This window comes from Dasypus novemcinctus, chromosome 7 (genome assembly GCF_030445035.2).
Source record: "Dasypus novemcinctus isolate mDasNov1 chromosome 7, mDasNov1.1.hap2, whole genome shotgun sequence".
NCBI lineage: Eukaryota > Metazoa > Chordata > Mammalia > Cingulata > Dasypodidae > Dasypus > Dasypus novemcinctus.
Window position 1 is genome coordinate 117,612,105 of NC_080679.1, and position 25,632 is coordinate 117,637,736.

The 25,632-nt window shown below is 39.9% G+C and overlaps 1 protein-coding gene across 1 annotated transcript in view; it reads left to right on the plus strand.

Annotated features, from left to right (window-relative positions):
* The window catches only part of NCKAP5 (NCK associated protein 5), a 1,037,301-nt gene that overhangs the window by 922,483 nt on the left and 89,186 nt on the right, over positions 1-25,632 (plus strand). The window contains 3 exon segments of the mRNA XM_058301099.2: positions 3-2,247; positions 2,950-3,127; positions 10,419-10,497. Of these exon segments, the coding sequence (XP_058157082.2) occupies positions 3-2,247; positions 2,950-3,127; positions 10,419-10,497 (2,502 nt within the window).

The window sequence follows — 25,632 nt, forward strand, 5'->3', positions numbered from 1 at the left end:
CAAAACGCCCAGCAGAAGGGACTGGACCCGGTGCTCTAAGAGTCAGAGTCCCGGGCCTCGGGTCCTGGCAAGACCCCTCGTTGGGCCCGGCGATTATGAAGAGGCCCCCACGAGGGATAAACACCGTGACTCGGGGCCTGAGGTCGGGGTGAAGTCCCCTTCGCCCCCACCCGCTCCGGGCAGGTCAGTCTCGCTATTGATCAGGCCCACTTATGAATACCCGCCACCTCCTTCCTCTGTCAAGCCCCAGACCCGGGTCCCCAAGGACACAGCTAAGAGGGCCTTCAAATCCTCCCCTCTTAAAGCACCCCCTGCTCCTGGGAGTTCTTCTACTCAGGCCGTGACAGAAGTGCTGGGGAAGAAACCTTCAGGGGCCTTCCAAAGACCTGCCTCCACACACCCTTCGCCCTCCACAGACACGGTGACCCAAACCAGATGCCCTGCTCACCCCCGCTCCAGCTCATTTTCCATGATGGCTCCAGGGCCTCCAAAGGTCTCCCCGAAGAGAGGCATCCCCAAAACCTCTCCTCACCAAACTCTTGGGACCACACAAACAGACACAGGATTACAGACTCCCAAGTACTGCCCTCCCACCCACGAGCCACTGGAAATAGCGGCCTCCAAAAGTGCATCTCCAGGGGGACAAGGACCACAGAAAGACGGGGTTCCCACATCGCCCGGCTCTTCCTTTGCAGGGCTGAGTGAGTCACCACCATCTCATGCTAACAGTCCCTCATCGTCCTCATCCCCCAGAAGCCACAGTGCCCCACATGGTTGTCAAAATGCTCATGAAAAAGGGCTGAAAACTCGCCTTCCAGTGGGACTCAGAGTTCTCCTAAAGTCTCCCCAATTGCTCAGGAAAAGTTCCACAGTGCCAGGGAAACATGAAAAAGACAGTCTAAATGAAGCCTCTAAAAGTTATGTGTCTGCGAACAAGTCAAAGCAAGAGGAGTCTGGGAACCCAACAAGCATCGAGAATGCAGGAGATGAAGGAAATGCACAAGTGTCTCCACTGGGTCTACAAGCAAAGGACAGTTTAGCTGATGGGCTTTCCCTGGAACTAGCGCTGCCAGAGACACTTGAACATAGCATCCCTGGAGGTGATGGAAGAGATGGGGTAGAGACCAGGTCTGTGAAAAGATCCCTTTCTTCAAGCAAGCCACACCTAAAACCAGCTCTGGGCATGAATGGAGCCAAAGCCCGCAGCCAGAGTTTCAGTGCCCACTCGGGAGATAAGCCTTCCACTCCCCCCATGGAAGGGCCAGGCAAAGTCCGAACTCAGATTATCACCAACACTGCCGAGAGAGGCAGTTCCCTCACCCGGCAGAGCTCCTCCACTGAAGGCTTTTCCAGCAAGAGCCCTTCCGCTCCAGTCTCCGAGAGCCTTCCCAGTGCTGGGAAGCCCCTGGAGCATCCTTCCTCCCTGCAAGGTCATCTGGGGAGCACAGGCAGCTCCAGCAGCCAGCAGGGGAGCCCAAGCATGTTGCCTTTGAGACTCTCTCCCAAACCCGAAGGGCTCCCCACCGCTCCTGGAATGGAAGAGCCACAAGGCTATGCCCAGGGAGAATGCCCCAGTGTGGCCCGGCCTGACGACCCAGGTCACGACCACTGCAGGGGCCCCCCGACCCCAACAGACTGCCCACTCACCATGCAGGGACCAGGGAAGGCACGGCGGCCAAGCAGTTTTGAAACAGGCAGGATACCCAAGCTAGAAACTTCTGGAAGGCATCCAGGAACGTCTACGACTGGGACTGGTGCTGTGAGCCCAGGAGCCCCCCTCTCACCCACAATCGAAGAAAAGGTCATGCTGTGCATTCAGGAAAATGTGGAAAAGGGCCAAGTGCAAACAAAGTCCACCTCAGTGGAAGCCAAGCCGAAGCCCGGGCCTTCTTTCGCCAGCTGGTTTGGTTTTCGGCGGAGCAGGCTTCCAGCTCTCAGTAACAGGAAAATGGGTGTCTCTAAAACCAAAGTGGAAAAGAAAGACGCAAAAGATTCGGGGTTTGGAAACAAACAGCTAAAACTAGAGAGAAAAAAAGAAAGAAAGAAGCCTGAAGTACAGTGTGAGCTGGAAAATGAGCTCAACACGGAGGCGGAGGCTGCAAAGAGTCCTGACAGTGGTGTACAAAGCAAAAAGAAGCTGAAGACTCCACAAGACTTTTACAACCAAATGAAGTTTGAGCCCAGAAATAGACCCAGCCCTGTTACATGCTCGACAAAAGATAGCTTTATGACGGAACTTTTGAACAGGTAACTCGCTGGAGAAGAGGGTGCCATGTAGAGCAGCCCCCACACACACACACCTTAAGGAGAGTTGTTTGCTTCCTGCACATTGAACACCAGAGAAGTATGTTCTTCATACAAGCAGAAATGCATAATAGCAGCAGTCTTTCATGCATTAGCCAGAATTTAAACAAGGAAATAAATTTAGCAATAAAATGATAATTTAGTCCATGTTACTTTGTTAACCAACCCAATGGTCTTTGAAATTAAAGAATGGTAAGTTTTATCAAGGTTGATAGAAATTCAACCTACACTAGGAGCCATGAGTGTACCCACATGGCATGAAATGGAAGAAAATTACGCATACCTTCTAAAACGTGCCAATCTCATTAATTGTACCAAGCAAATGTCTACTTAGAAACTTTCCAGAGGTGATGTCATTTCTTGCTCATCTTAAGATGGAAATGCAGTTAGCAATCACTCTTTAGTGGCTTTTATTTTGCACCCCCTCCCCAAGTGAGCATAAAAATAAAAGCAAATTGTTCAATTACCAAATCTAAATTACTAATATAAGTAATCTAAATTGAAATATTTGATCAAGGCCAGTGAGAAAAGCTCAACACCAAAGACAAGGAAATACATGGAGGTTACTTTAAACATTAAAGGACTGGGAGAAGTCGAGTGGTTGAGGAAGTGTCATTTATCAGAGGAATTACTTTCTACCTGCAGAGTTGATCAGAAAGCAGCTCAACAGACAGAAAGGGGATCAAATAATGTTTCCTCCAGGAGTATGTTAAAGGGCAGTTCCCAGATCTCCCGTCTCACCAGCGGTTCTATCAGCACCCAAGGCAACCACAAGAAAAACATCAAAACCAAAGCCGATGTGGAAATACCAAAAGACTCCCTGGTAAGTGCTCCACCATCCTGGCTATAAATCACTCTATTCAGAGGTGGGCTGGTTGGTTCCCGTTTGACGATGAAAATATGTGGGCAAGAGAAAGTCAGAGAAAAAGAGAGAAAGCCTGGCGAGAACCAGAGTGGGGCAAGGGCAGCTAGATTGCGAATAGGCACGGCCCCCCGCAGCCACTGCATTCTCAGCTCTATTTTCAGAATGATGGTCTAATCACAGTGCAGTGCAGGCAAATGATGCTACCGGTGTCCTCCTAAAATTATACCCTTCTGCAGGAAAATTGTTTTGATGATCATTTCCAACTTTTCCAACAACAAAAAAGGAATGAACGCGATTATAAAAGCAAAGCAATGTAAGGGAACATTGGCTATTTTGATGCTTTGATTTAAACATTGTTCATTTATTTTTATGAAAGCGATAAGTGCCAAATCATACTCTTGCACTCGGAAGATGTTAAGACTGAGGAATCCTTTTTGGGACTTGGCTCCCTATCATTTTTTTTTTTTTTAATTTATGAAGTCCAAAAATCAGGTAGTAGATTTCCTTTAAAAAAAAAAAAACCACCACCGAAAAACTCCAGTGTTATATTTTTCCTCAGAGTATGCTAATTTCACTAATATTTTTGCTTTAAAAATTTTTTTAATTGCACATACTCTCCCTTACATTCTTTCTGTATGTGCATAATTGATCTGGTGATGTTCACCTTTCCTTTTAGTGGGTTTTCAAGAACTTAAACCAAAAATAAGCAACAAAAAACAGAACAAAAACACCTTATCTTTCCAGAATAACTAGATCCATATATTTTGGACTCTAATAAAAGATTATAAATATAGTAGATGCAAGCATTTTCTGAGAGAAAATTGAAATACAAAGTTTTGGGGTTCTTTTTTGGAATGGTTCAATACTAGCTATTTTAAAAGTAATCGTGATTGGCAATTATTAGTTAAGAATTACCGACTGATGTTGAGGGTTCCTTAGCTGCCAGACATACTTAAATGTTTTTATTCAAATAGGTCTTGACTCTGAAGAGCTGTAAGGTCAGTTTTCAAACTCTCCTGAACCATAGCAGACTAGGTTCTTGGCAAAACTTTGTTGCCTTTTCCCTCCATTTTTGCTCTTGGCTTCCAAGTTATCATCCCTTCTCTGAAAATGTAAATGTCCCCTGCATTACAAAGCCAAAAGCTATAAGCATATCTAAGGCTGCCCTTGTAGTGTCACTGAAAGAGAAAGAATGAACGTGTGGAGATGTGCAATATGCCGGAAATTCAATCCCGCTGATGGCAAACTTTGATAGCCCGACAGAGTCCCTTATCAGAGGTACTCAATTTAACTATGCCCCATTTAATATGGTTCTGACAGCTTAGGGTATATCTTCACTGTACAGAAGAACTTAAAAAAAAAAAGAAAGAAAGAAAGAAAAAAGACCCTGTGTTTGACTTTTTCAATTTTACTTTTACTTTCTTATTACTTCCTAGTTCTAAAGTATTTAACCATGCTTTTCTTCTCCCGTCTGCACGGTCTTTCACAGTGTAATAAAAAGGGTCGTTTGGTCCTCCCAGAATACCTGCAAGAAACACTCTTACTATTTTCTATGAAGTATAGAGATTCCCTAACCAACCCCGAATATCCATAATCAATAGGGGTATGCTAATTTTTCTAGTTAGCTGTAGGAGGAAATCAGTCATGCTGGGTAGCTTTTTTCCTTACAGAGGTATATTTTTAACTTTGATAGCTGACCAACTAGTCATTTTTTGTTTGTTTCATTTCCATAATCATCAGAGTAGATTGGGCTAAAATTACTAATTTCACAAAGTACATTGCAATAGTCTCCTTTGGGTCTAATATAAGAAGAGTGGTGAAAAATCTGTTTATTACATATTATCAGCCTATATAGAAAGGAGATTAAGATGCAAAATAAAATGCATTCTAATACCATGGCACATTGATGTCAATACCCATGAACCTTTTAAAATTCAGAATTGAGGTGATTTACGCTTCTATTAGGGCTCAAGGTCAATTTGCTATCTGTTTATTTTAAAGTGTGTGGCAAAAAATTTCTCCCATAGCCTTTATTTTGTATGAAAATATTAGCTATAGATAATGCATTACATATCACACTTTTTCCCTAAATAAAGCCAGTATTCCCAAACTATATAATATACTCCATCCCCTAAAATACCCTTTAAAAGTTAAGACTATAAATAGTTATGAGGGTCCTAAGGCGTTTTAAATTATTTCAATCTATAGTGGTAAAAAAATATATAGAATGATATTGCCATGCATGTAACAAAACCATGTAAGTAGCAGAGCTCCCCTTAGTTTACCGGGAACTGCATATCCATTTTCAGCATTGCTGGATACATTCTAAAATACGTGTAAAATTCCCCATTAATGCTTTGCCAAATTAAATCTTTTTTTTTCTTTTCAGAGCTTTAATTAGAGGCTTATGTCCTCATGTATGCCATCGTTTACAGACAACTTAGCTCTAATTTTTGTGTGATTTCGAAAATGGCCATGTTACTTTGTAGTTTGATATAAATTGTACCATTATAAGACGGGGGAAAGGCATCCCCTAGAAAGAATGCCTGGTATTAAGTAAATAAGTCAGAAAGCGGTGCACTTTGCTTGCTACCCTTTGTAAGTCCTTCCTTCCTATGGACTTACATGATTTCCTGAAATAAGAAATCTCAAAGAAAGACAACTCCAGTTTCCTATTTAACTATCACTGGACAACATAAAATCATTAACAATATTAACGAGATCATGTATATTTCCTTCATGCCTTGGAAAGACATGGCCATTTTAATGTGGCTATTTTAAATTATGGGTATTCTTTTCATCCAGTGTTAGATAATCTGCAAAAAAAAATCACATGCTAATTAAAAAGCATCAAATACTATTCCATTAAAATGGTGCTGTGGTGATGAAATGGCATAAAATAATATGATAATTATACAAATTGTTGCCATTTTATTAAGTTCTGCAAAATGTTATAATTTCAACATCCTTAACTGAACATTCCTGTTCTAAATGCTCTTTTGATGCTAATAAGAGCAATGCATATTTTGTCCTGTTGCAGAGATTTCTGAATGAATTAGAAGTAATGTCTCCAAGGATTTTAACCTCCAAGGGTCATTCTTTTCCCACATAGAGGCACTATGTTTCTTTCCTTTTAAATGAGCTTTGACCTCAAAATGTTGTTTTCTTGGGAAGCTCTCCATGTAGGGTGCTTCAGAGAAGAAACATGGGCAGAATTCCAGATGAAGGGTGTCACCAAACATTGGGTTTGGTTCTCTCATCATGTATATGTGTCGGCAGTGAATCATTTTCTCCCATTTTCCTCAAACGTTCTCTATAAATTCATTCCTTTCTGCCTTTTGTAGGGGAAAGGGTTGACAGAACCCAAAGGGTATGGTGACATTTAATCATTGCCTGTTACTTGGTATTTAGTGCAGTGCTGGACTATAACTGCAGAGCCCCCAAAAATGGACAAGAGTGAAAAGTGAACCAAGAGTGGGCACCCAAAGTGCAACAAACAATTTAAACTGAAACAACCTGTAATTACTGCTTGTGAGCCACCTGCTACTTCTTACCAAATGTGGCATTTCTGACGTGGATTTGTGTCTGTTCCTGGTAGAACGATTACTGAGGAAATTCTTAATTTCTAACCACTGGTCTTTTCTAGCCAGCCACTTTCCAAACTTTCCCAAAGTTCTGTGCCCACCCTCATTCTTTGCAGTGCTTCACCGCATGTAGATTGCTCCACTTGACTATCTTTGACAAATCTTAATCAAGCTGGCGGCCGCATAGCACCCACGTAGAGTCCCACAGCCTCCCACCAACCCCCAGTCACTGTGTGATCAAGAATGAAAATTAATTTTAATTTCAGCCTATGAAAAACATAATTAGCAAGGGGAATCTGCTGCCAAAATAAATTATGCCCCTCATTTCCATAGGCAAATGGATTTTTTAAATTACTCACCGCTTTGCATTGAAATCTATTTGTGTGGATAATTAGAGCTAACAATTATGTCATTCTGAGTATTCTCCCATTTTCCATTCCTTTGCTGCTGCTTCCTCCATCCCTTTCAACCAAAATCTCTCCCTCATTGGCCGTTGGTCATCTTCCTTTGGCAGCCCACAAGCCCTGTTCCTCTGGTAAATCCCCAGAGGCTGTGTTTAACATTCGCTTATAAGCACATCTAGCCCTAGAAAGCATGAGACAGGGAGCTGATGGCGAGGACTGCACCGTGGCTTTTCTTTTCTTTCTTAAATATCATACTTGAAAGTTAAGTTCCACCAAAAGTTAGGGAACAAGAAAGGAAGTACGCATTGCAATTAAAACACACACATACATGCAAAACTTTAGCTACTCTCAAATAGAAATACATTTTATGAACACTTGGGATTTTCCCTGCATATATGACTGCCAGGCACGAAGAAAGATACAGTTGTTCTGAGGAAGATCTGGAAAAAATAGCTGTAATAACGTGAGGCACCCTGAAAAATTGAATTACATCAAGGAATAGAGGTCAGGAGTTCTCACTCTAATACTGAGATCCTGTGTGGCTTTTAGCAGATCGCTAACCCTCTCTGAACCTCTCCTGCTTTATCTGTAAGGTGAGAATATGGTTCTACGTGTTTGAATCTTTAGTTTAGAATATTGCAGGTGACGGAGACAACAATTCACTCACATTCTAGCAGGCTAGCAGACAACCCCTTCAAGGTTAGAATGCGTAAATTTAGAACAACCTAAAGGCAATATTCTTTACATAACAGGTAAGGAAAATGTGGACCATACAGCCATGAGAGCTGGTATAGGCTGAAAATATAAACAGATTTCCTTGATGTTTCTATAAATAAGGCTAGAAGATTCCCCATGGATTATTACGGAATTCAAGGTGTTTGGGGGATGTATTAGTCAGCCAAAGGGATGCTGATATAAAATACCTGAAATTGGTTGGTTTTTATAAAGGGTATTTATTTGGGGTAGGAGCTTACAGATATCAGGCCATAAGCATAAGTTACTTCCCTCACCAAAGTCTGTTTTTACGTGTTGGAACAAGATTGCTGCTGACATCTGCGAGGGTTCAGGCTTCCTGGGTTCCTCTGGACTCAGCTCCTCTGTTTTCTCCCAAGGTCAACTGTAGACTATGAGGCTCTCTAGGCTTTGCCTCTCTCCACAAGGTCAGCTGTAGACTGTCAGGCGGCTCTCTCTCTCTCTCTCCCTGGGGCTTGCTTTTCTTTCCTCTGTACTTGCTTCCTGGGGCTCCAGCTTAAGGCTTCAGCATCAGACTGCAACATCAAAGCTCCAACATTAAGAACCCTCAACTCTGTCCTTTGCCATGCCTTTGTCTGTGAGTCCCCACCCACCAAGGGGTGGTGACTCAATGCCCTAATGACATGGCCCAATCAAAATCAAAGCCCCTGTCATAACTCAATCACGCCCAGGTACAAACCAGATTACAAACATAATCCAGTAAATTTTTGGAATTCATAACCATATCAAACTGCTACAGGGGATATACCCCTATCCTGTCCTTAGTGCGTCCTTGGTAGCCCTGTCAACAGACACTTCCCTGAGCCGGGTGAACTCTGAAAGTCAGTAAGTAGGACTTCGGCCTTGCTCATGCTCATAGTGCTTTACTCCCTGCCATCCATAAATGTGCACTTCTAGAAACAGGATTAGTTGGCGAAGACTTCTTCCCTCATTCCCCAACTGCCTTCCTGTGGAGGTGCTAACAAACCAAGGAATTCCCACAGAGAAGACAGCTCTTGGGGAAAGAAAGTGAGGAAGCATGGTCTCTGATCTTCCACCTTTAACAGTCTCTTCTGACAAGGCTGTGGGTACCCTCTTGAGTTTGCCACCCTCTTGCTACCAGCGTGGTACAGATTAAGCACAAATTGCATTCTTATGTTGGGACTGTAGCCACAAAATGTAAATTATTGGTCTTATTGTATTAAGTATGAAAAACAGAAGGTAAAAAGTAGAAAGTGAATCTAGCTCAAGGTCAATATGCAACCGTATGACTTTCTCCATTGTGAGCTTAAAACGATGGTTTCTTGGCATTCAGCCGAAGCCCCTGAGCAAATCCACTGACAACCTCTCAATGTATGTGCCTAAGCAGAGCTCCCATTGCATTACACAGCTCACATTGTCACCACTGGCTACCCACGTGGCCAGCTGGAATGTATTTTAAGAGCCATGTAGGGTCATTCTGACAAAAAATACAAGCACAAGCTGTCTTGATGTCGAAGCCAAGTCTACACAGGCAGAGTGGAATGGATATTTCATATGACTACAGGAAGAACCTAGTTCCCCAAAAGGAACAGTTTAGAGCCCAAATCTGGAATCAAACATCCTGGGTTTGAATCTGGCTCCACCACTTCGACAATTGCTTTTATTCTCTCTTGCCACGGGGTCCTCGTCTCTAAGCTGGTGATAACAGTGGCACTTACCTGAAATGCTTGTTGCGAGGATGAGTTCCTACATGGGAAGAGCCCAAACAGTGTCTGCCTAGTAGTACTGTGTTAGCTGTCATCACTGTCATTGGTACCATTGATGTTGTTACTACTGCTGCTGGATTGCAAGGAGGGGCTTGGGTTTTCGTTCTACCCTTGGCATTTACTATTTGTATGTGAACACGAAGGAGACTTGCTTGACCTCAGAATGCTGTAAATATGTAAAATACTGAAATTGCATTAGTTTCACCCCAGAGTTCCCTTTGATGCTTTATCATCAAGCATCTCAATATTCCAGCTGATATATAAAGGGAATGTTTTGACCTGAAAGAAAAATCTAGATAAAGGTCTCAATGATCAACTTTGCTCAAGTTTCATTCTGCAAAGGATAAAAATGAAGTCGTTTTCTTCAAGGGTTGTATTCCAGGAAAGGATCAAGAGATCTAAGTATATTTCTTTATTCTCATTAAAATAACTTTGGGTGGAAGTCATTGACTCTGGAGGAATTATACCTCCTTATCCTTTAAGGAGCATTACTGAGTTTATTCAGTATTAAAAAACAAAGCTGTTATCTCTAAAATCTTGTATAGAATGAGGTACCCTATAAATCTAGCTTTGAGAGCTGGAACTGTTTCTGAACATGTGCTCTTGTGATTAGAACTTACAGTAAAGCCAAGTGATGGAGTAGGGGAAAGAGGAATGAAAATATATGTGCACACACATAACCTCCACATTTGTTATAGAATATTGCATTATTCTGAGGATTGCAAAAGATCTACTTAATGTAAGAAATAAGAATTTTATCAGTATTTTCTTATTGCTGCAGATAAGAGAGGCAAATAAAAACCTGCCAGAGGATGAAGAAGATACAATTGCAGATTCTGGATTTCAGAGCCACATCATAGGTAAAAATTCACATCTTGATACTTCTTTAGCTGTGTGACATTTTATACCTGAGCCTTTATTTCAGACACGCTGTGTTCCTGGAGACCATGCCTTCTTCCTCCCTCTGAATAAACTCCCTCTTCATTGCTCACACGTGGTTGCCTCTACCTTCTTAGGCACTGGAAGGTATCACAGAATAACCGGGTCAGAGCAGCATAAAGAAAACAGAGGTGCTGTTTAGGCACCACCAGAATGCAAAGGAAAAAAAAAAAAGCAAACTGGTAAGACATAGAACTTGTCAATATAAAATAAAAATGATCCTGAGTGTAAATAATTTCCCTCTGAGGAGAAAATCCACTTTGAATCGATCAGTTTCTATAATTGTCTCAAGAAGCATCTAGTGTAAACACTTACTGTTTAGAAATATGAGACAATGATTTTCTTAAATGGAATCTGTTTAAAAATCGAACATGCTTCAAACATAGAACCAAAGAGATTAAGTAAATGCGTTATGCCAAAATCTTCAACTCATTTTCCTCAATGTGTTTGGCTAGAACCCTGATTAAAGATGACCCTATCTTTAGCTGGTCAGCTCTTCCTTTTAATTTTGTGCAACCCCAGACTGAAGGAGCTCGAGTTCCACCAAAAGGGACCCTGCCAACCTGTTTCGGGTAGCCGGGTGCTACCTGGTGATGGAGGGGCTACCTATGAGTGTGATACTTGGCAGGAGATAACTGTAACAGCTCCCACCACCTTGGATACTTGCAGAATTAGTTGTTCCTTAGGGCCTAAAAATGGCTGTGAATGAGCACACGCTGATTATTTAGCTTGACGCAAGACTCCAGGGCATGATGAAGTCATTTCTCTAAATCGCACTTGGGTGTCATAGATAGGACTGAGCACCGTGTTCTTGAACATGACAGCCCTCTCAGATTTCTGGTTTCTGGTATCATCAGTGTCCACTGCTCTTGTGCTTTCTCTAGAGAATCTTCAGTTGCCCACTCTTAGTCTCCCCAACTCTTTGCACCACGTCGGTACTCTTTGCTGCCAATCCCCCGTGGTACCCAGCAGTCTTCTGCAAACTGTAATTTACAGTTTATCTCAGAGAATTGTTGTACCCCCATGGTTTAATGAGACTGGCACACCATTATTATCCTCTCTGCTTGTAATTGGGAATACAAAAGTCTTAACAAACAGCTAAAGACTAGAGTTTGAATAAGATTATTATTCCAAAAAGACATGCTTTATTATACTTGTCAATGCAAAAGGCTTAAATTGGAATCAGTTCTGCATAGTTAGTTGATATGCAAGTTAAATATTGTTTAACAGCCTTCAAACATGACACTATGTAAAGCCTCAATGAGTCATCATTTTTCCATAATGAGGTTTTCTTGTACATGTAAATTAACATATATAAAGCTAGAGGATGATTTTTTTTCAACAGATCTACAGCAACCTAAGTATTTTTAAATAGGTTACCAATCCTTTATATCCACACTGTTCAGTACTGTAGCCTGTAGTCACATGTGGCCTTTGAATTTAGATTTAATAAAATTAAAAATTGAATTCCTCAATTGCACTAGCCACATTTCAAGTGAATCCCTGTTTTGGCGGATATTATTCAGTTCTGGTTGGCTTCTTCCTCCAATTCCTCAAATGACCTTTTATCCTCTCTCCAGGAATATCTAATTCCCTTGTCTCTACTTAGGGAGACAAGTGACTTAGGGAATTATTTTTGATGCTTATTACTTGCTGATGTTTTTAATATGAGACAAAGATATTGGAATTCTTTCTGATAACTTAGCCCTATTGGATAATTAGCATCATACATAGGTGAATCTATGTAATAAAATAATAAGAAGGAACAATTAGAAATATGGTGGTTGTGATCATGATCATTTGTGTTAATTTTTCTGCTGGGCTAGACTAGTCATTTGCTTGCTGCTTATTAAAATAGAAGTCTAACATTTATTGGGGCAGTTTTAAAGAAAAAACTCTGATTGAATTTACTTCGTGAATTTTGAATTTCAGTGTAAGGTAGATTAGTTAACAAGTAACTGTAATCAATTCCTAAGGTTTTGATTAAACTGACATGATTGTCCTTAACCACAGAAATGCAAATATTTAAACTCCCAAATTTCTGGATTTTTCTTCTCTGTTAAAAATATTAGTTAATCTTTGTTTACAAGAAGAACTTACTTAAATTTGCTCAGTCGCTGTTATTTAGAAATATTCTGTGGTTATAAAATGCATTGAGAATATGTGATAACAGTTTAGACAAAACAAAGAACATGGGGGCTATCATGGTGCTGAAAAATACATGCTCAGTCATTCTTGTGGAATCAAGATAAATAACCAGCTGGCTTAGTTGAATCTCATTCAGTGTTGGCCAGACCAGTAGGCTGAAGTAGATGAACTTCTTAAAGTGTCTGTGGTCGATCCTATTTATTGACTAATCCAGGAACCGCTTCTTCCTGCTACCTCACGCAAAAGAGGCTGGAAAGCAACATACATACTTTCCCAGCATTTTTCACAGCTACGTTTGGCTATATGATCCAGTTCTCACCGGAGAGTCTGTGGTGGGATGGCCTTGCTCTTCCTTACGTTTTGCCTTAGATGTGAATGGGATGCATAGATTGGTGGCAATCATTTTTCAACCAGAGGTAACAGCATGAGGACAAAACTCAAATGCTCACTGAAGGTCAGCAAATTCAGCAGCTTCTTCACCAAGCAGAAGAGAGAAGGCCTGGCCAGTGTTTGTGGCCATGGCCATTTCTTTGATCACAGCAGAAAAGAAAGGTCTCACAGACTCTTACACCAGTGGCCTCAGTTGCATAGAGAACAAGAACCAGGAACTGGGGGCTTATCTCATCTGAATGGAAGGAACTCTGGAAATTACTTTATTGCATTAATGCCCTAATGAAATATGGTTAGCCCTTGTTATCTGTGTGTCAATTATACAGTTAGAGTTTTCCAGCCCACAATGTGTTGTTTTTTTTTATCTGAACCTGGCTTTCCCTATTAGTATCAGTAGGATTTGCTTCAGATGGGAGTGAAAGAAGCCCCACAGTATACAGAGGTTTAAACAAGAATAGAATAGAAATTCTTGTTCGCACCCATGAAAAGTTCAGAAGGAAGTGGTCCAGAGCTGGTAGGATAGTTCCTCGGTGCCAGGTTCCTCCTCTCTTATCCTTCATCGTCATCTGGTTTCCATTCTCAAGGTCACTTCATAGTCCAAGATGGCTGATGATAAACCACCCCATAAGTGTGCTTTCCAACCAGCAGGAAGGAGGGAGAGATGATGACGGACATGACTCGTTCTTTCCAGAACACATCCCAGCAATTGCCTCATCCTTTCTCTTAACATCTTATTGTCAAGAACTTGGTAGATAAGAACTTGGTAGATATGCAGCCATATGTGCAGCAAAAGCAAAATGGAGGTTCTCTTATCTCTGGAAGAAAGAGATCAGATGAGAATGTACATAAAGGGATGGCTACAATCTCAGCCTGACCCCAACTAAGGTTGTTTACCTCTAATCTCATCTGATCTGTGGTAAAGGAACAAATTTTCATTGTCATTTAAGACAGTAAATTTGAAGAATTATTGGGAAAGTTGTGGTTAATTTCAGTGAGTTATGGTTAATTTCTGTTTACCATAGTCTGAGCTACCACTGTTCCCTCTCTGTGCAGTTAATCTGGAGTAACTTTTTGAGCAAATGTATTGAACTTGGATTAGTTTCCTGTCCCCATATTTATGAATAAATATACAATTGGTCACCAGCAAAGTATGTGGAGGTTAAAATAAATATTTTGTGAAATGCAATGCATCCAGAACTTTCCTTTCACTAATATTAAAGCAAATAGGATAGCAGGGCTCCTAGTACTGTAGCTGCCAATCAGTTAAAGCCCTTGATAATTATTTTTCTTATTTCAAGGACATTACTAATTTTATCCACTGAGAAAATTTGAAAAAAAGTTTAGAAGTTTAATGTAGAAGAAATAGCCAATCATATTAAAAATAAAATTAAAGCATGTCTCAGAAAGTTGACCAGACTTTCACAAGTCTGTTTAAACCAAATGTCATATTTTGAATACTGTGCCAACATATTTAAGCTTCATTGTAGAAAGGGACAACTCTCGATGTTTAAATCAAAATGTGGGTGGGAAGTGAAAATGTTCTTAATACAACTTGGATACATGATAGTCTGTTGACTGCGATCAGGCTGGTACTGAATGAAAACTTATAAGACCATAAATAAGGTCATGGGTGAGGAACAGGATGGTGGAGTTTTAAATGACTCAGGTCCCATATTAATACTTTAAAAAATGATTTTATTTCTGCATTTTCAGGCATACAAAATTACACCTAGGAGGTACTGCAGCATAGTAGGTTAGGCAAGGAAACATTCACCGTGCCTGCGCTATTCCCACCCATTTGTAACGACGCATGGCAAATTCCCAAGGGGAAGTTTTATATCTTACAAGGGATGCATGAAATGTAATCTCTGCCTGTCATGAAGTTAAATTCACTCCTAGTTATATGGAAATAGGACTGTGTGGTTCCTTCTGGCCAAATACCAGATCTGATAATAATATTTTCCATCCATTGAGTATCTAAGTATGTACCAGAACCTGTGCTTGGAACATTTCATGTTCCTTATTTCTCATTCCTTCATTCTCTGTTTTACCGTCTGTGGCTGTACCTTCCTCTAACAGGGAATCATGGGTGAAGATTTCTATATTTGTTATTACATTAAATCCTACTCCATGGCTTTCCTCCTATGTTTTTTTTTTTGCTTGTTTGTTTGTTTGTTTGTTTTTCACTAAAGAGACAAACAGGTCATTGTAGACTTACAGAGTGGAAAGTATGGCATTTTTATTCCTATAACGTGTTTACACCTATAGATTGTTCCAAGGCACTAAGTTCTATGTAGTTCAACAAGCTTATATTGAGTCTCTTCTACAGACAAAACCCTGTGTCCAGTGCTGGGGAAATTGTGGTAAAAAAGACATGGTAGCTGTACTCTATGAACTCCAGTCTACTAGAGGAGATAGAGAAGGATATGTATATATAAGTCCAATGCAATATGATTTCTAATAAGATAATCATGTGCTCTGTATACATAAGCAGGCCCAGAGGCAGGTGAAGCCCAGCTTTGGTGGAGTTGGGACTGTTGGTTTTAATTTGTAAGAAAACAGAAATGACAAAGTAGGACTGAATTTAAGAGAATTTACCCTTTGACCAGAGGTTCCCAAACTTTGCTATACATCTAAGGCACACAGGAAGCCTCTAAAAATTCGGATGGCCGTGTCATATCCCATACCAATTAAATCATGGTGTCTAGGGATAGGAGCCAGGCTTTAGTGTTTTTTTAAAGATCTCCAGCTACTTCTGATAAATGCAGCAAACTATGGTAACCACTATCCTAAAGGGTAAGATGTCATCAGCAAAGAGGAAAGGATGTCCTTCAAGTCAAGGGAAACAGCATGAGAAAAGGTCTGCAAATGAGGAATGTGGTGCATTGTGGGACAGGGGAGGCAGCTAGAGACTGGCTTGGCTTGAGTAGAGGGGTAGATTGAAAGTTAGATATAGGTAGAGTTGGTTTTATAGATGGCACCAGTTTGGCAAAATCTTGAAATCCAAGCTTGGATGTTTGAACTTTATCCTACAGGCCATCAATAGGATAAACTTGTAAAAACAAAACAAAACAAAACTTCTTTTTAATAAAAAAGAAGACTAACATGATAAGAAACAGTTATCAGATCACTAGGGTGCTCACATGTAGACTTTTAAAATGTAACTCATCTTCGTTTACTCTCACTTCACTCTGGGTCAAGCAAATGCACTAGTCACCTTCATCTTCATGAAATCCTCTTTCCTCATCAGTGGTACGCTATGGTAAATAGGGTCATATATTGATGTAAAAGGGCGGACACCTGTCTTAGTTTGCCACACACTGGGTTGGCTTAAACAATAGGAATGTATAGTCTCACAGTTTGGGAGGTTAGAAGTCCGACGTCAAGGTTCTAGCAGTACTTCCTTTCTCCCAGAGTCTGTAGCATTCCGGCAGTCCTTTGTCACATGGCAGTATCTCTTTTTCTGTGTCTGCTTCTCTGGCTTCTACTGACTTCTTGCTGCTTCTTCCATGTCCAATTTCCTTTGCTAAGGACTTCAGTCATACGTTAAGAACCACCATGATCCCACTTGACCTCATCTAAACAGGATCTCTAAAAATCCTTTTCACAAATGAGTTCACACCTTAACCAATACTAACTTCTTCAAAGGTCTTCTTTTCAAATAGGTTCACATCCATAGGACCAGGGATTAAGATTTGAACACGTCCTTTGTGGGGGACAGATTTCAATCCCCACAACACACAAGGATATTAAAGAGACCAAGATTATTAATAATACTGGGCTCCCTGCCCAATAAGATCTCTCCTGTCCACCTAAGAGGGTGTCTGAGTTTCTCAGCCATTGGTAACTCCTTTGGGTGAAGGCACTGAAGGTTTTGTTACAGTGCAGATGGTCTCTGGAAGGGACACACGTTAACTGTCACTGACAGCTACCCCCTTAGTAAGCAGTGCCTTTCTCAGCTTAGCGCCTGCAGGGCCTGAGAGAATGAGCCACGGGGCTGGTACATTCTCCTGCCAGGGAACTGAGAAGCACAAGAGGAAGGGTTTGGCACTTAGGAAAGCAAGGGTGGTATGGGGGTACTACAGATGGGGTTGAGGGGAGGGGGTGGGCTGTGCTGCCAGGGGCAGAGGCAGCCATGAAGCCTTTGAGGGTAGCATGAATCAGCCCAGGTGCCAGAGGGGAAAGGGCCCACAAAAGGTAAGATATGAGAAACATTAAATAAGTTTTGCCTTTTTCCCACATTTTCCCATGAACTATTGATTTTTTTACAAGGTTGGAGAACCTGAAAGAGCTGTACAGAGACCCATTTTAGTCCAGTTCCCCCCAACTTGCCAATAGGCAGTTAATTCACTTAGAGTAAGTATAAGAATATATGTGACTTACAGTCTAGTAAAAAAAAGGTGGGAATCAAAACAAAATCAAGCAGCAAAGCTCCTCAGCCCCCCAAACTGTCCAATGCAACAGAAAATTCTGAAGGAAAATAAGATAATGACATATACTAATATCTACTATTGATCAAGAGCTTTCTACCTGCTAGGCACTGGCCTGGTTGTTTTACGAATGGTGCCTAGTTTTAGCCTCACATCAACTCTGCAAGTTAGATATTGTGGTCACCATTTTACAGATAAGGGAATGGATGTTCTGAAATGTTTGTACCTTGCTCAGCAGCGTGGCTAATGTGAAGGAGAGCCAGTGTCCAAACCCAGATTAGCCCATAGCTGTGAAATAAAACTAAATAAATCTTCAAGCATTCTAAATGATGACTGGGTATTTTTTATTACCTTTCAGGCACCAGAAACCAAGGATCCCTTTAGTAGATTGTTTGGCCAAGAGTTGCAAAGTACAACTCCTGGATCAATGAGTGAGATAAGCTGGGCTGTAAGGGCACATTGCATATGTGCATATGAATGATGGGTATTTTGAGGCATGGAGAGAGAATTACCCCATCCTAGGGAGGCAGCTACTTCTCTTTTCTGTTTGTCACCTATGTGGCCAGGTCTTTTCATTTTTTCCAGGGAAGCCAGATATCTGGACCTTCACGTAAAAAAAAAAAAAAATGACTTTTTAAAACACATGGGCTCAATATATAAAATGAAATCTCCAGGGACTTCCTTTCCTGGCAGTATTTTATATGAAGTCTCAAAATCTCTGCAGAGAATTATCATACCTAAAAGTACGGGATTCATTATAAAAATTGCATATTTTCTTAAATGCATGACTGAGCTGCAGGCAAAGAGTGTCTCAGAAACTAGAAACAGCAAGAAAGTTTAATCCGTAAGGGTTGGAGAATAATAGAGTCAGCAATTGCCCTAGGGCTATGTGCTAGTTGCTGGCAAGCTGGAGCTAAGGTGACCCACTGTTTCGGTTTGCCCAGGACTTTCTCAGTTTTAGCACTGAATCTTATATCCCAGGAAACCCCTCAAACCTAGACAGACTCAGACAGTTTGTCACCTCCCTGAAGCTTGCTACTTTGGAACTAAGCTGTTGACAGAAATGAAGGCCTAAGGCTTGAGCAGCATGGAATGTTAGATCAAAGACATTCCTCCCTGCTCAGTAAAGCTGGACACCAGAGGGCAATAGTTACAGACCCTACCCTATGGAGGGAGGTGAGGATAAAGACCTGACTCAGGCTCAACTCAGACCCAACTCTAACAAAAATACAAAAATAAAAAGGAAGTTAATTAAAACTTCTAAATACATTAAGCATCAGTAGTTCTTCTCAACCCTCCTCTTACCTCCTAAAAACTTATATTCTAGGTTTTAACTCCATGTGTTTATTCTTTGTATTTAGTTCATATTAATGAGACCGTGTGATATTTGTCCTTTTCTGTCTGGCTTACTTCACTTAGCATAATGTCTTCAAGATTCACCCATGTTATTATGTGTGTCCCAATTTCATTTCTTCTTACTGCAGCATAGTATTTAATCGTATTCACACAGCATATTTTGTTTATCCATTCATTGGCTGATGGACACTTGGGTTGTTTCCATCTTTTAGCAATTGTAAAAAATGCTGCTTTGAGCATTGGTGTACAGATATCTGTTCGTACCACGGTTTTTAGTTCTTCTGGATATATTCCTAGTAGAGGAGTTGCTGGATCATATGGCAGTTCTATATTGACTATAAAGTGTGGAAATGGATAGAGTTAATGGTAACACATCATAGTGAATAGCAGCTAGCTTATAAATGGGATTGTGGCCGAAAAGGGTAGTCTAGGGTTGTACGAAAGAAAACTAGAGAATAATCTAGGGACTGAATAACAGTCAACCCAGAGGTAAATGAGAATTGTGGTTGATGGTACAGATGCAAGAGTGTCCTGTGAGCTAGAGCAGGTGTGTGTCACTATTGCAGGGTGGTGGGAATGTGGAGAAGCACAGGAAAAATACAATTGGACTGTGGTTAACAGCAATACTGTAATATTTTTACATCAATGTCAAAGATGTACTGTGTTGATAATGGGGGAAATGGAAAACGTGTGCCAGTGTACACTGTGGACCATGGATCATGGTAATATTCTGATAATATTATCTCATAATCTGTAACAAATATTCCACCACAGTGTGATATGTTGGTGAAGGGGTGTTGTATGGGAATTTTACACATGTGCATGATTGTCTTGTAAGTTCACAACCTCTGTAATAAAATACATTAAAAAAAAAAACAGGATGGGTTGGGGGAGAAATAGTCCAAATGTAAGAGATGGACTATAGTTAGTAGTAATATTTTAATGATGCTCTTGCATAGTTTGTAACAAATGATTCACAACAATGCAAGGTATTGGTGAAGGGGTGATATATGGGACCCCTGTATGATGTTATACATGTTTATTTTGTAAGTTCACAACTTTTACGGTATACTTACTGTTTATATATGTTCATGTATGAATGATATAATTTAATTAAAAATATATTTTTAAAAAAGAAATAGAAAAATGTCTCCTCTGAAGATTCAGAATCATTGCCTTATACTCTTGTAGACCAGTGATCTAATTCACTGTCTCTTTCAGTCCAGTAAATCCCCAATTTGAAATTTTATTAAAAGAGTTTTAATTAGTCCAGAGAAGAAACTTGGAGAAAATATAAATGAAACAGGAATGGTACAATATTAATACTTTTTAAACTGGACTCTGGGTATATGGGGAATCATTATACTGTTTTCTCTACTTTGAGTATATTTGAAATTTAACATAATGAAAACTTTTTAAGTTTTCAGACTCGAGTTGATAGTGTCCTTTGGACTTTAATAAAAGTCAGCTCAAGACCTCTCTTGAAGAACTCCTCTAAGCTTTACATACAGATAGAGTTCCAGAGAAAATTAATTTTCACAATAGAAAAATCACTAAAAACATGAGGCGAAAAAATGGCTCATTAGTGAGACTCAGAAAACACAATAGCTACAGAATGAAGCCTGCAAAGACTGCAGATGTAGGAATTATCCAATGGGGAATATAAAATAAAATATTTAATAGTCTCAAACAAAAATGTAAATGAAAGATAAGAAAAGGACAAGCAAATGACAAGTCAGATTTTTTAAAAAGGACATGTGGCAGTTGGAAGTTCTTTTATGAATCCCAAAAAGATTGTTTTAAAACTAATCTGTTCCCATGGGTGTGATACCTTTTGATTGCATTAAATTCAGCTGAGGGTCCTTTTATTAGACTACCTGATAAGATTGATTTGGGACTTTTGAGTGGACTAAGTCAGTGAAGTGTGAGCCAGTTCCACCTTCTGGCTGAGTCTGATCTAAACTGAGACACAGGAAGAAAGACACACAGAAAAAGGCAGCAGCCATATTTGATCCTGCAATGTGAGAAAAGGGACTCTGGTTTCACCCACAGTTGAGCTACAAGGAGAGGCTCAAAGATCTGAGGCCCAGAGAGAGGTGAGCCATATGCCTGATAGCTTCAGCTGAACTCAGGAAGAAAGTGGAACAGCAGAGACTGAGAGAGATCAGAAAGAGACAAGCCCTGTGCCTGGGTGCTCACAGGTGAGCCCCGGGAACTGAGCTTTGAGAGATGGTGAGCCTGGAGGGGAAGCCAGAGACCTTGGCAGAGCTTAGCGGCCACCTTGATTTGTCACATGGCCAGACAGCATGATCTACAGTAGCTGACTTTGGCGAGAAAGCACTTCCGATGGTGCCTTAATTTGGATATTTCACAGCCTTAAAACTGTAGGCTTTTACCCCAAATAAATTTCTTTCATAAAAGCCAACCCATTTCTGGTCTTTGTATCAGCAGCCTTTTGGCAAACTAAAACAGGACATAAGAGGACTTCAGAAAGCATTTATCACAACTAAAGAGAGAATTAGGAAACTAGAATACAGAATAAAATACAGAAACTAGAATACAGAGTGTATCACAGAGAAACAAGGAGATGGATAAATGAAAGAGAAGTTAAGACACATTGAGAAAGATGTGAGAAAATACACACCTCATTGCAGCTTCAGAAGCAGAGAATAGAATGAACAACATAAATATAATGTTAGAAGAATTAATGGCTGAGTTTGAAGAAAGCTGTCAATCCTCAGATTCAGTTAGTCAAATTCATCCCAAGCAAGATAATTAAAAAGAAATCTATATGTAAGCATTTCTTGGTGAAAATGTAAAATGACAAAAATAAAATAAATAGAATAAAAAAGAAATAGAGATTACCAAGTAAGTAATTACAATTAGAAAGACAGTGAATGTCTCTACAATAATGAAAGCCAGAAAACAATGAAATTTTATCTTCAGTGTGCTGAGACAAAAATAATTGTCATTCTAGAATTTAACACTTAGTGAAGCTTATATTTTAAGAAAAAGTAGACTTCAAAAACTCACTTTTCTACCAACAGATCCTTACTAAAGTAACTTCTAATGAGTGTATATCAGGCAGAAGAAAAGTAACCCCAGGAGAAATGTCTGAAGTGCAGGAATAATTAATAAGAAAGTGGTAAACTTTCTTTATGTATACATAAAAATAATATTGGGGAGCAGATGTGGCTCGAGCAGTTGAGTGTCTGCCTCCCACATTGGAGGTCCCAGATTTATTTCCTGTTGCCTTCTAGAAAAAAAAAAGGCAGACAATGAGCAAAACAAAAAACAAAAAACGGCAGACAATGAGCAAAAATAACGAGCAGATGGACACAAACAACAACAATGAGCAAAACAGATGAGGGAGCCATCTCATGGCAGGGGATGAAAAGTAATATCTAATGTAGGTTTCTACCATATGTCAAAATAGAAATAAATCCTGGCCAATAATCATAATTTGGAAGAGGTGGTAAGACAGCATTATGAAGATCTTACATTGATGAGGAAGACGATCAATATGTTAACTTTAGAGTTTTTGCAAGTTATGTATGCATGTTAAAATGTTCTAAGATAACCAGTAAAAGGAATGATATAGAATATAAAGTTTCCAAACTAGTAGAAAACCTAGGGGAAAAGTGTAATGGTAAAGAGGAGAAACATCATCCAAAGGAAAATATGAAAAATAAAATGAATTTATAGAAAAACTAAACAAATAGCATAAAATAAAGTAGTAGAAATAAATCTGAATAAATGAGAATTTCCAATGTAAACTAAAATCTCTGGTTAAAAGCAAAGTTTATCAAGTAGCTATGGCTGTTTATAATTGATAAACCTGAACATAAACGCAGAAGAAAGTTAAAAGTAAAAGGACATTAAAAAATGCCACACAAATATTAAAAGAAAACTTGTCTATCTAGATTAATACAATATTTCTTCTGAACCAGTGTTTTTCAGCCGCGGATTGTAGCCTATAGTCATGAAAAAAGTTTGATGAGATGAGGCCAGCAACTTTTGTTTTGTTTTTATTTCTTTTTTGGTTTGTTTTCTTCAATGTTTCTTCAATGTTTCTTAAAACACTGAAGTACACCAGATGTAGTAAGGACAAATATTGTAATATTTTGGTTACATTTATGTATAGGTACACATATAGACATGTACTAATTTATGATGTAAAAATCAATTTATTGCTGTATTTGGTAATCAAAAAGTTTGAAAGCACAACCCTAGAAAGACCCTTAAATATGTCAGGAGATATATAACATAGTGATCATAGTAGCACTGGCATAATAACAAGAAATGGAAAACAGCCAAAATGTTCATCAATAGTAGAAAGAATAAATCAGTATTGGAAGAGTGACACCATGGATTACAATATAGCAGAGAAAATTAATGAAATATAGCTGTTTGCACCATCATAAATTGACCTCAAAAACAATGTTGATTGAAAACAACAGGCTGCAGCAGAATATTTAGAATATGATTCTATTGATATAATGAACAAAATTAAACAACCGGTTGGTAAGACTATAGAAGCCAGATCACAGCAAGGTAACCTGATGTTCAACAATATGGCCAGCCTATAGAAGGTAGTGGTGGGAAGAAGACTGATCAGAGAGCAGCTTAAAAACATTGTTAAGAGTTCTTAAGGTGGGTTCTGGGTATTCTTTTATGAAGATGATGATTAGTATTATTTAAATATAACTATATTTCATACACACATACAAATCCACATCCATGGTCTGAAGCAGCTTTCAGATCCATGCCCTTTTTTTTTTTTAATGCGGTACGGGGGATTGAACCCAGGACCTCATACATGAGAACCAGGTGCTCAACCACTGAGCTACATCTGCTCCCCAGTAAGAAGTGGTTTTATCATTTGTTTGTTTTAGGAGGTAGCGGGATAGAACTCAGGACCTTGTAAATAGAAGCAGGCGCTCAGCCACTTGACCTACATCCACTCACCTCATGCTCAACTGATATATATCTTCCTCCTGCCTCCCCTTTAGCCAGCTCATTAGCACGTCCAGAAGAGAAATCAGCCAAGAAAGGGGAGAGGAGACACAGCTCGGACCCCCAGTAGAAAGCTACTGATCACCAGTTCTGTGTCAGAGGCCAGGTGTGGGGGGAAGTGTTTAGCAACAGACTAGTGGGCAAACTTGTTTTAATCCCATTGTCCTGTGTCTCACGTGTTACCAGAGATAATTCCTAGCTGACTGTACTGTCTGTGGTTTAAGTGCTGTTAAATCCAGCAGTTCTTCTTTTGCCTGAAGGGAATAAAAAAATTAGTGGCCGAGAAGCAGTGATTAATAAAAAGAAGAAGGAAAAGAAAAGGCTTGCTATGGAGGAGTTTGTAGCTTCCCAGAAGCCCTCTAATCAGGCTTGGAAGGTATTATCCCTACTGTAAGAACTCAATCACATATACTTAATGAAAAACTGCTTCAATTAAGGTGAGACACACACTTAGTCCACCGGGATTCCCAATGATGTGTCCATTAAGTCTGACATGTTTGAGTAAATACATTAGCTTGAGAGAGGTGTAAAGTGCGAGAATGATAGATCAGTGAGAGCACTGGCACATTGTGGAGATGAAAATTGAGTTGTATAATGACATATGCGAATGAGAAAAAAAAGAGGTGGGAAAGTGATCTTGGGAACTGGGTGCTCTTAACTTGCATGAGTTCCCATTCAAGAGGTGTGCCCGAGGAAAAGGAAATTGGGATAAAAGGAAAATGGCTCCGTTAACCTCTTACAACATGGAACTGATCTGGGGACTATTAAAAATGCGTCATAGACATGTAACCAGGGCTTAACTTCTTCTAGAGAAGCATTTTTTTAAATGGCGTTGTGCCTGAGAAAATAACTCATCAATGTCAGTCTTAATTTCTTTCATCAGCCCATTGATAGAATTTGAGAAGAGTCATTTAGCAATCATCTTATCAGTGGAACAGTGCCTGCTCCACTCATTTTGCACACGATCAGATAGAAGAATGATATTTGCTTTATCTTGGCTTTGCCACCCTGGCGAAGCTAAAAGCTTTTCAGGAAGGGGGATGAGTGAGCTGAGAGGTTACCAGGTTATGAAACATTGTCACAGCCCAGCCCCGAGCATTGAATCAATTTCCAATATGTTTCTTATGTAGCGCAAATCTATACTCTGGAGATGTTATTGTTTGATTATAAAAGCCAGAAGAATTTGAAGAGAGACTTTCATGCCACTGTGATAAACAGTGTCTGCCTGTAACTCAATTATGTCGACTCCCGAACGGAAGGGAAATGTGCTTCAAGGTGACTTTCTGTCCATTTGGAACTCTGCCATGTGGTCCGGCTTCAGAGCCCATTTGGAAGGATTCCTGTATGTACAAGAACATATTTGGAATGGGCATCAATCCAAATATCATGCTTCCAAATGATTGCATTGCCTCCCTAAACATGCCCTTTCCCCTCACCATTGATTATGTGTTTCCCTGGTAGATTTATATCTAATTCTGCTTTAAAACACGTGATTTAAAAAGCCAGTCTCCTTCCCTTGGAGCTTCTAACTTTAAGAAAGTACTTCTCTTATCTGGGGCTACATTGGAATCCAATTTTTAAAAGAGAAAAGTATTAAGGAGGAAGAAGTACGGGGCTACAGGGCGAAGGTGAGGGCAAGTCGGCAGTCTGACTTGACATTTTATGACTTAATAAAAAATGTTCCACCTGTTTGTATCAAATTTTCTTCACCCATAG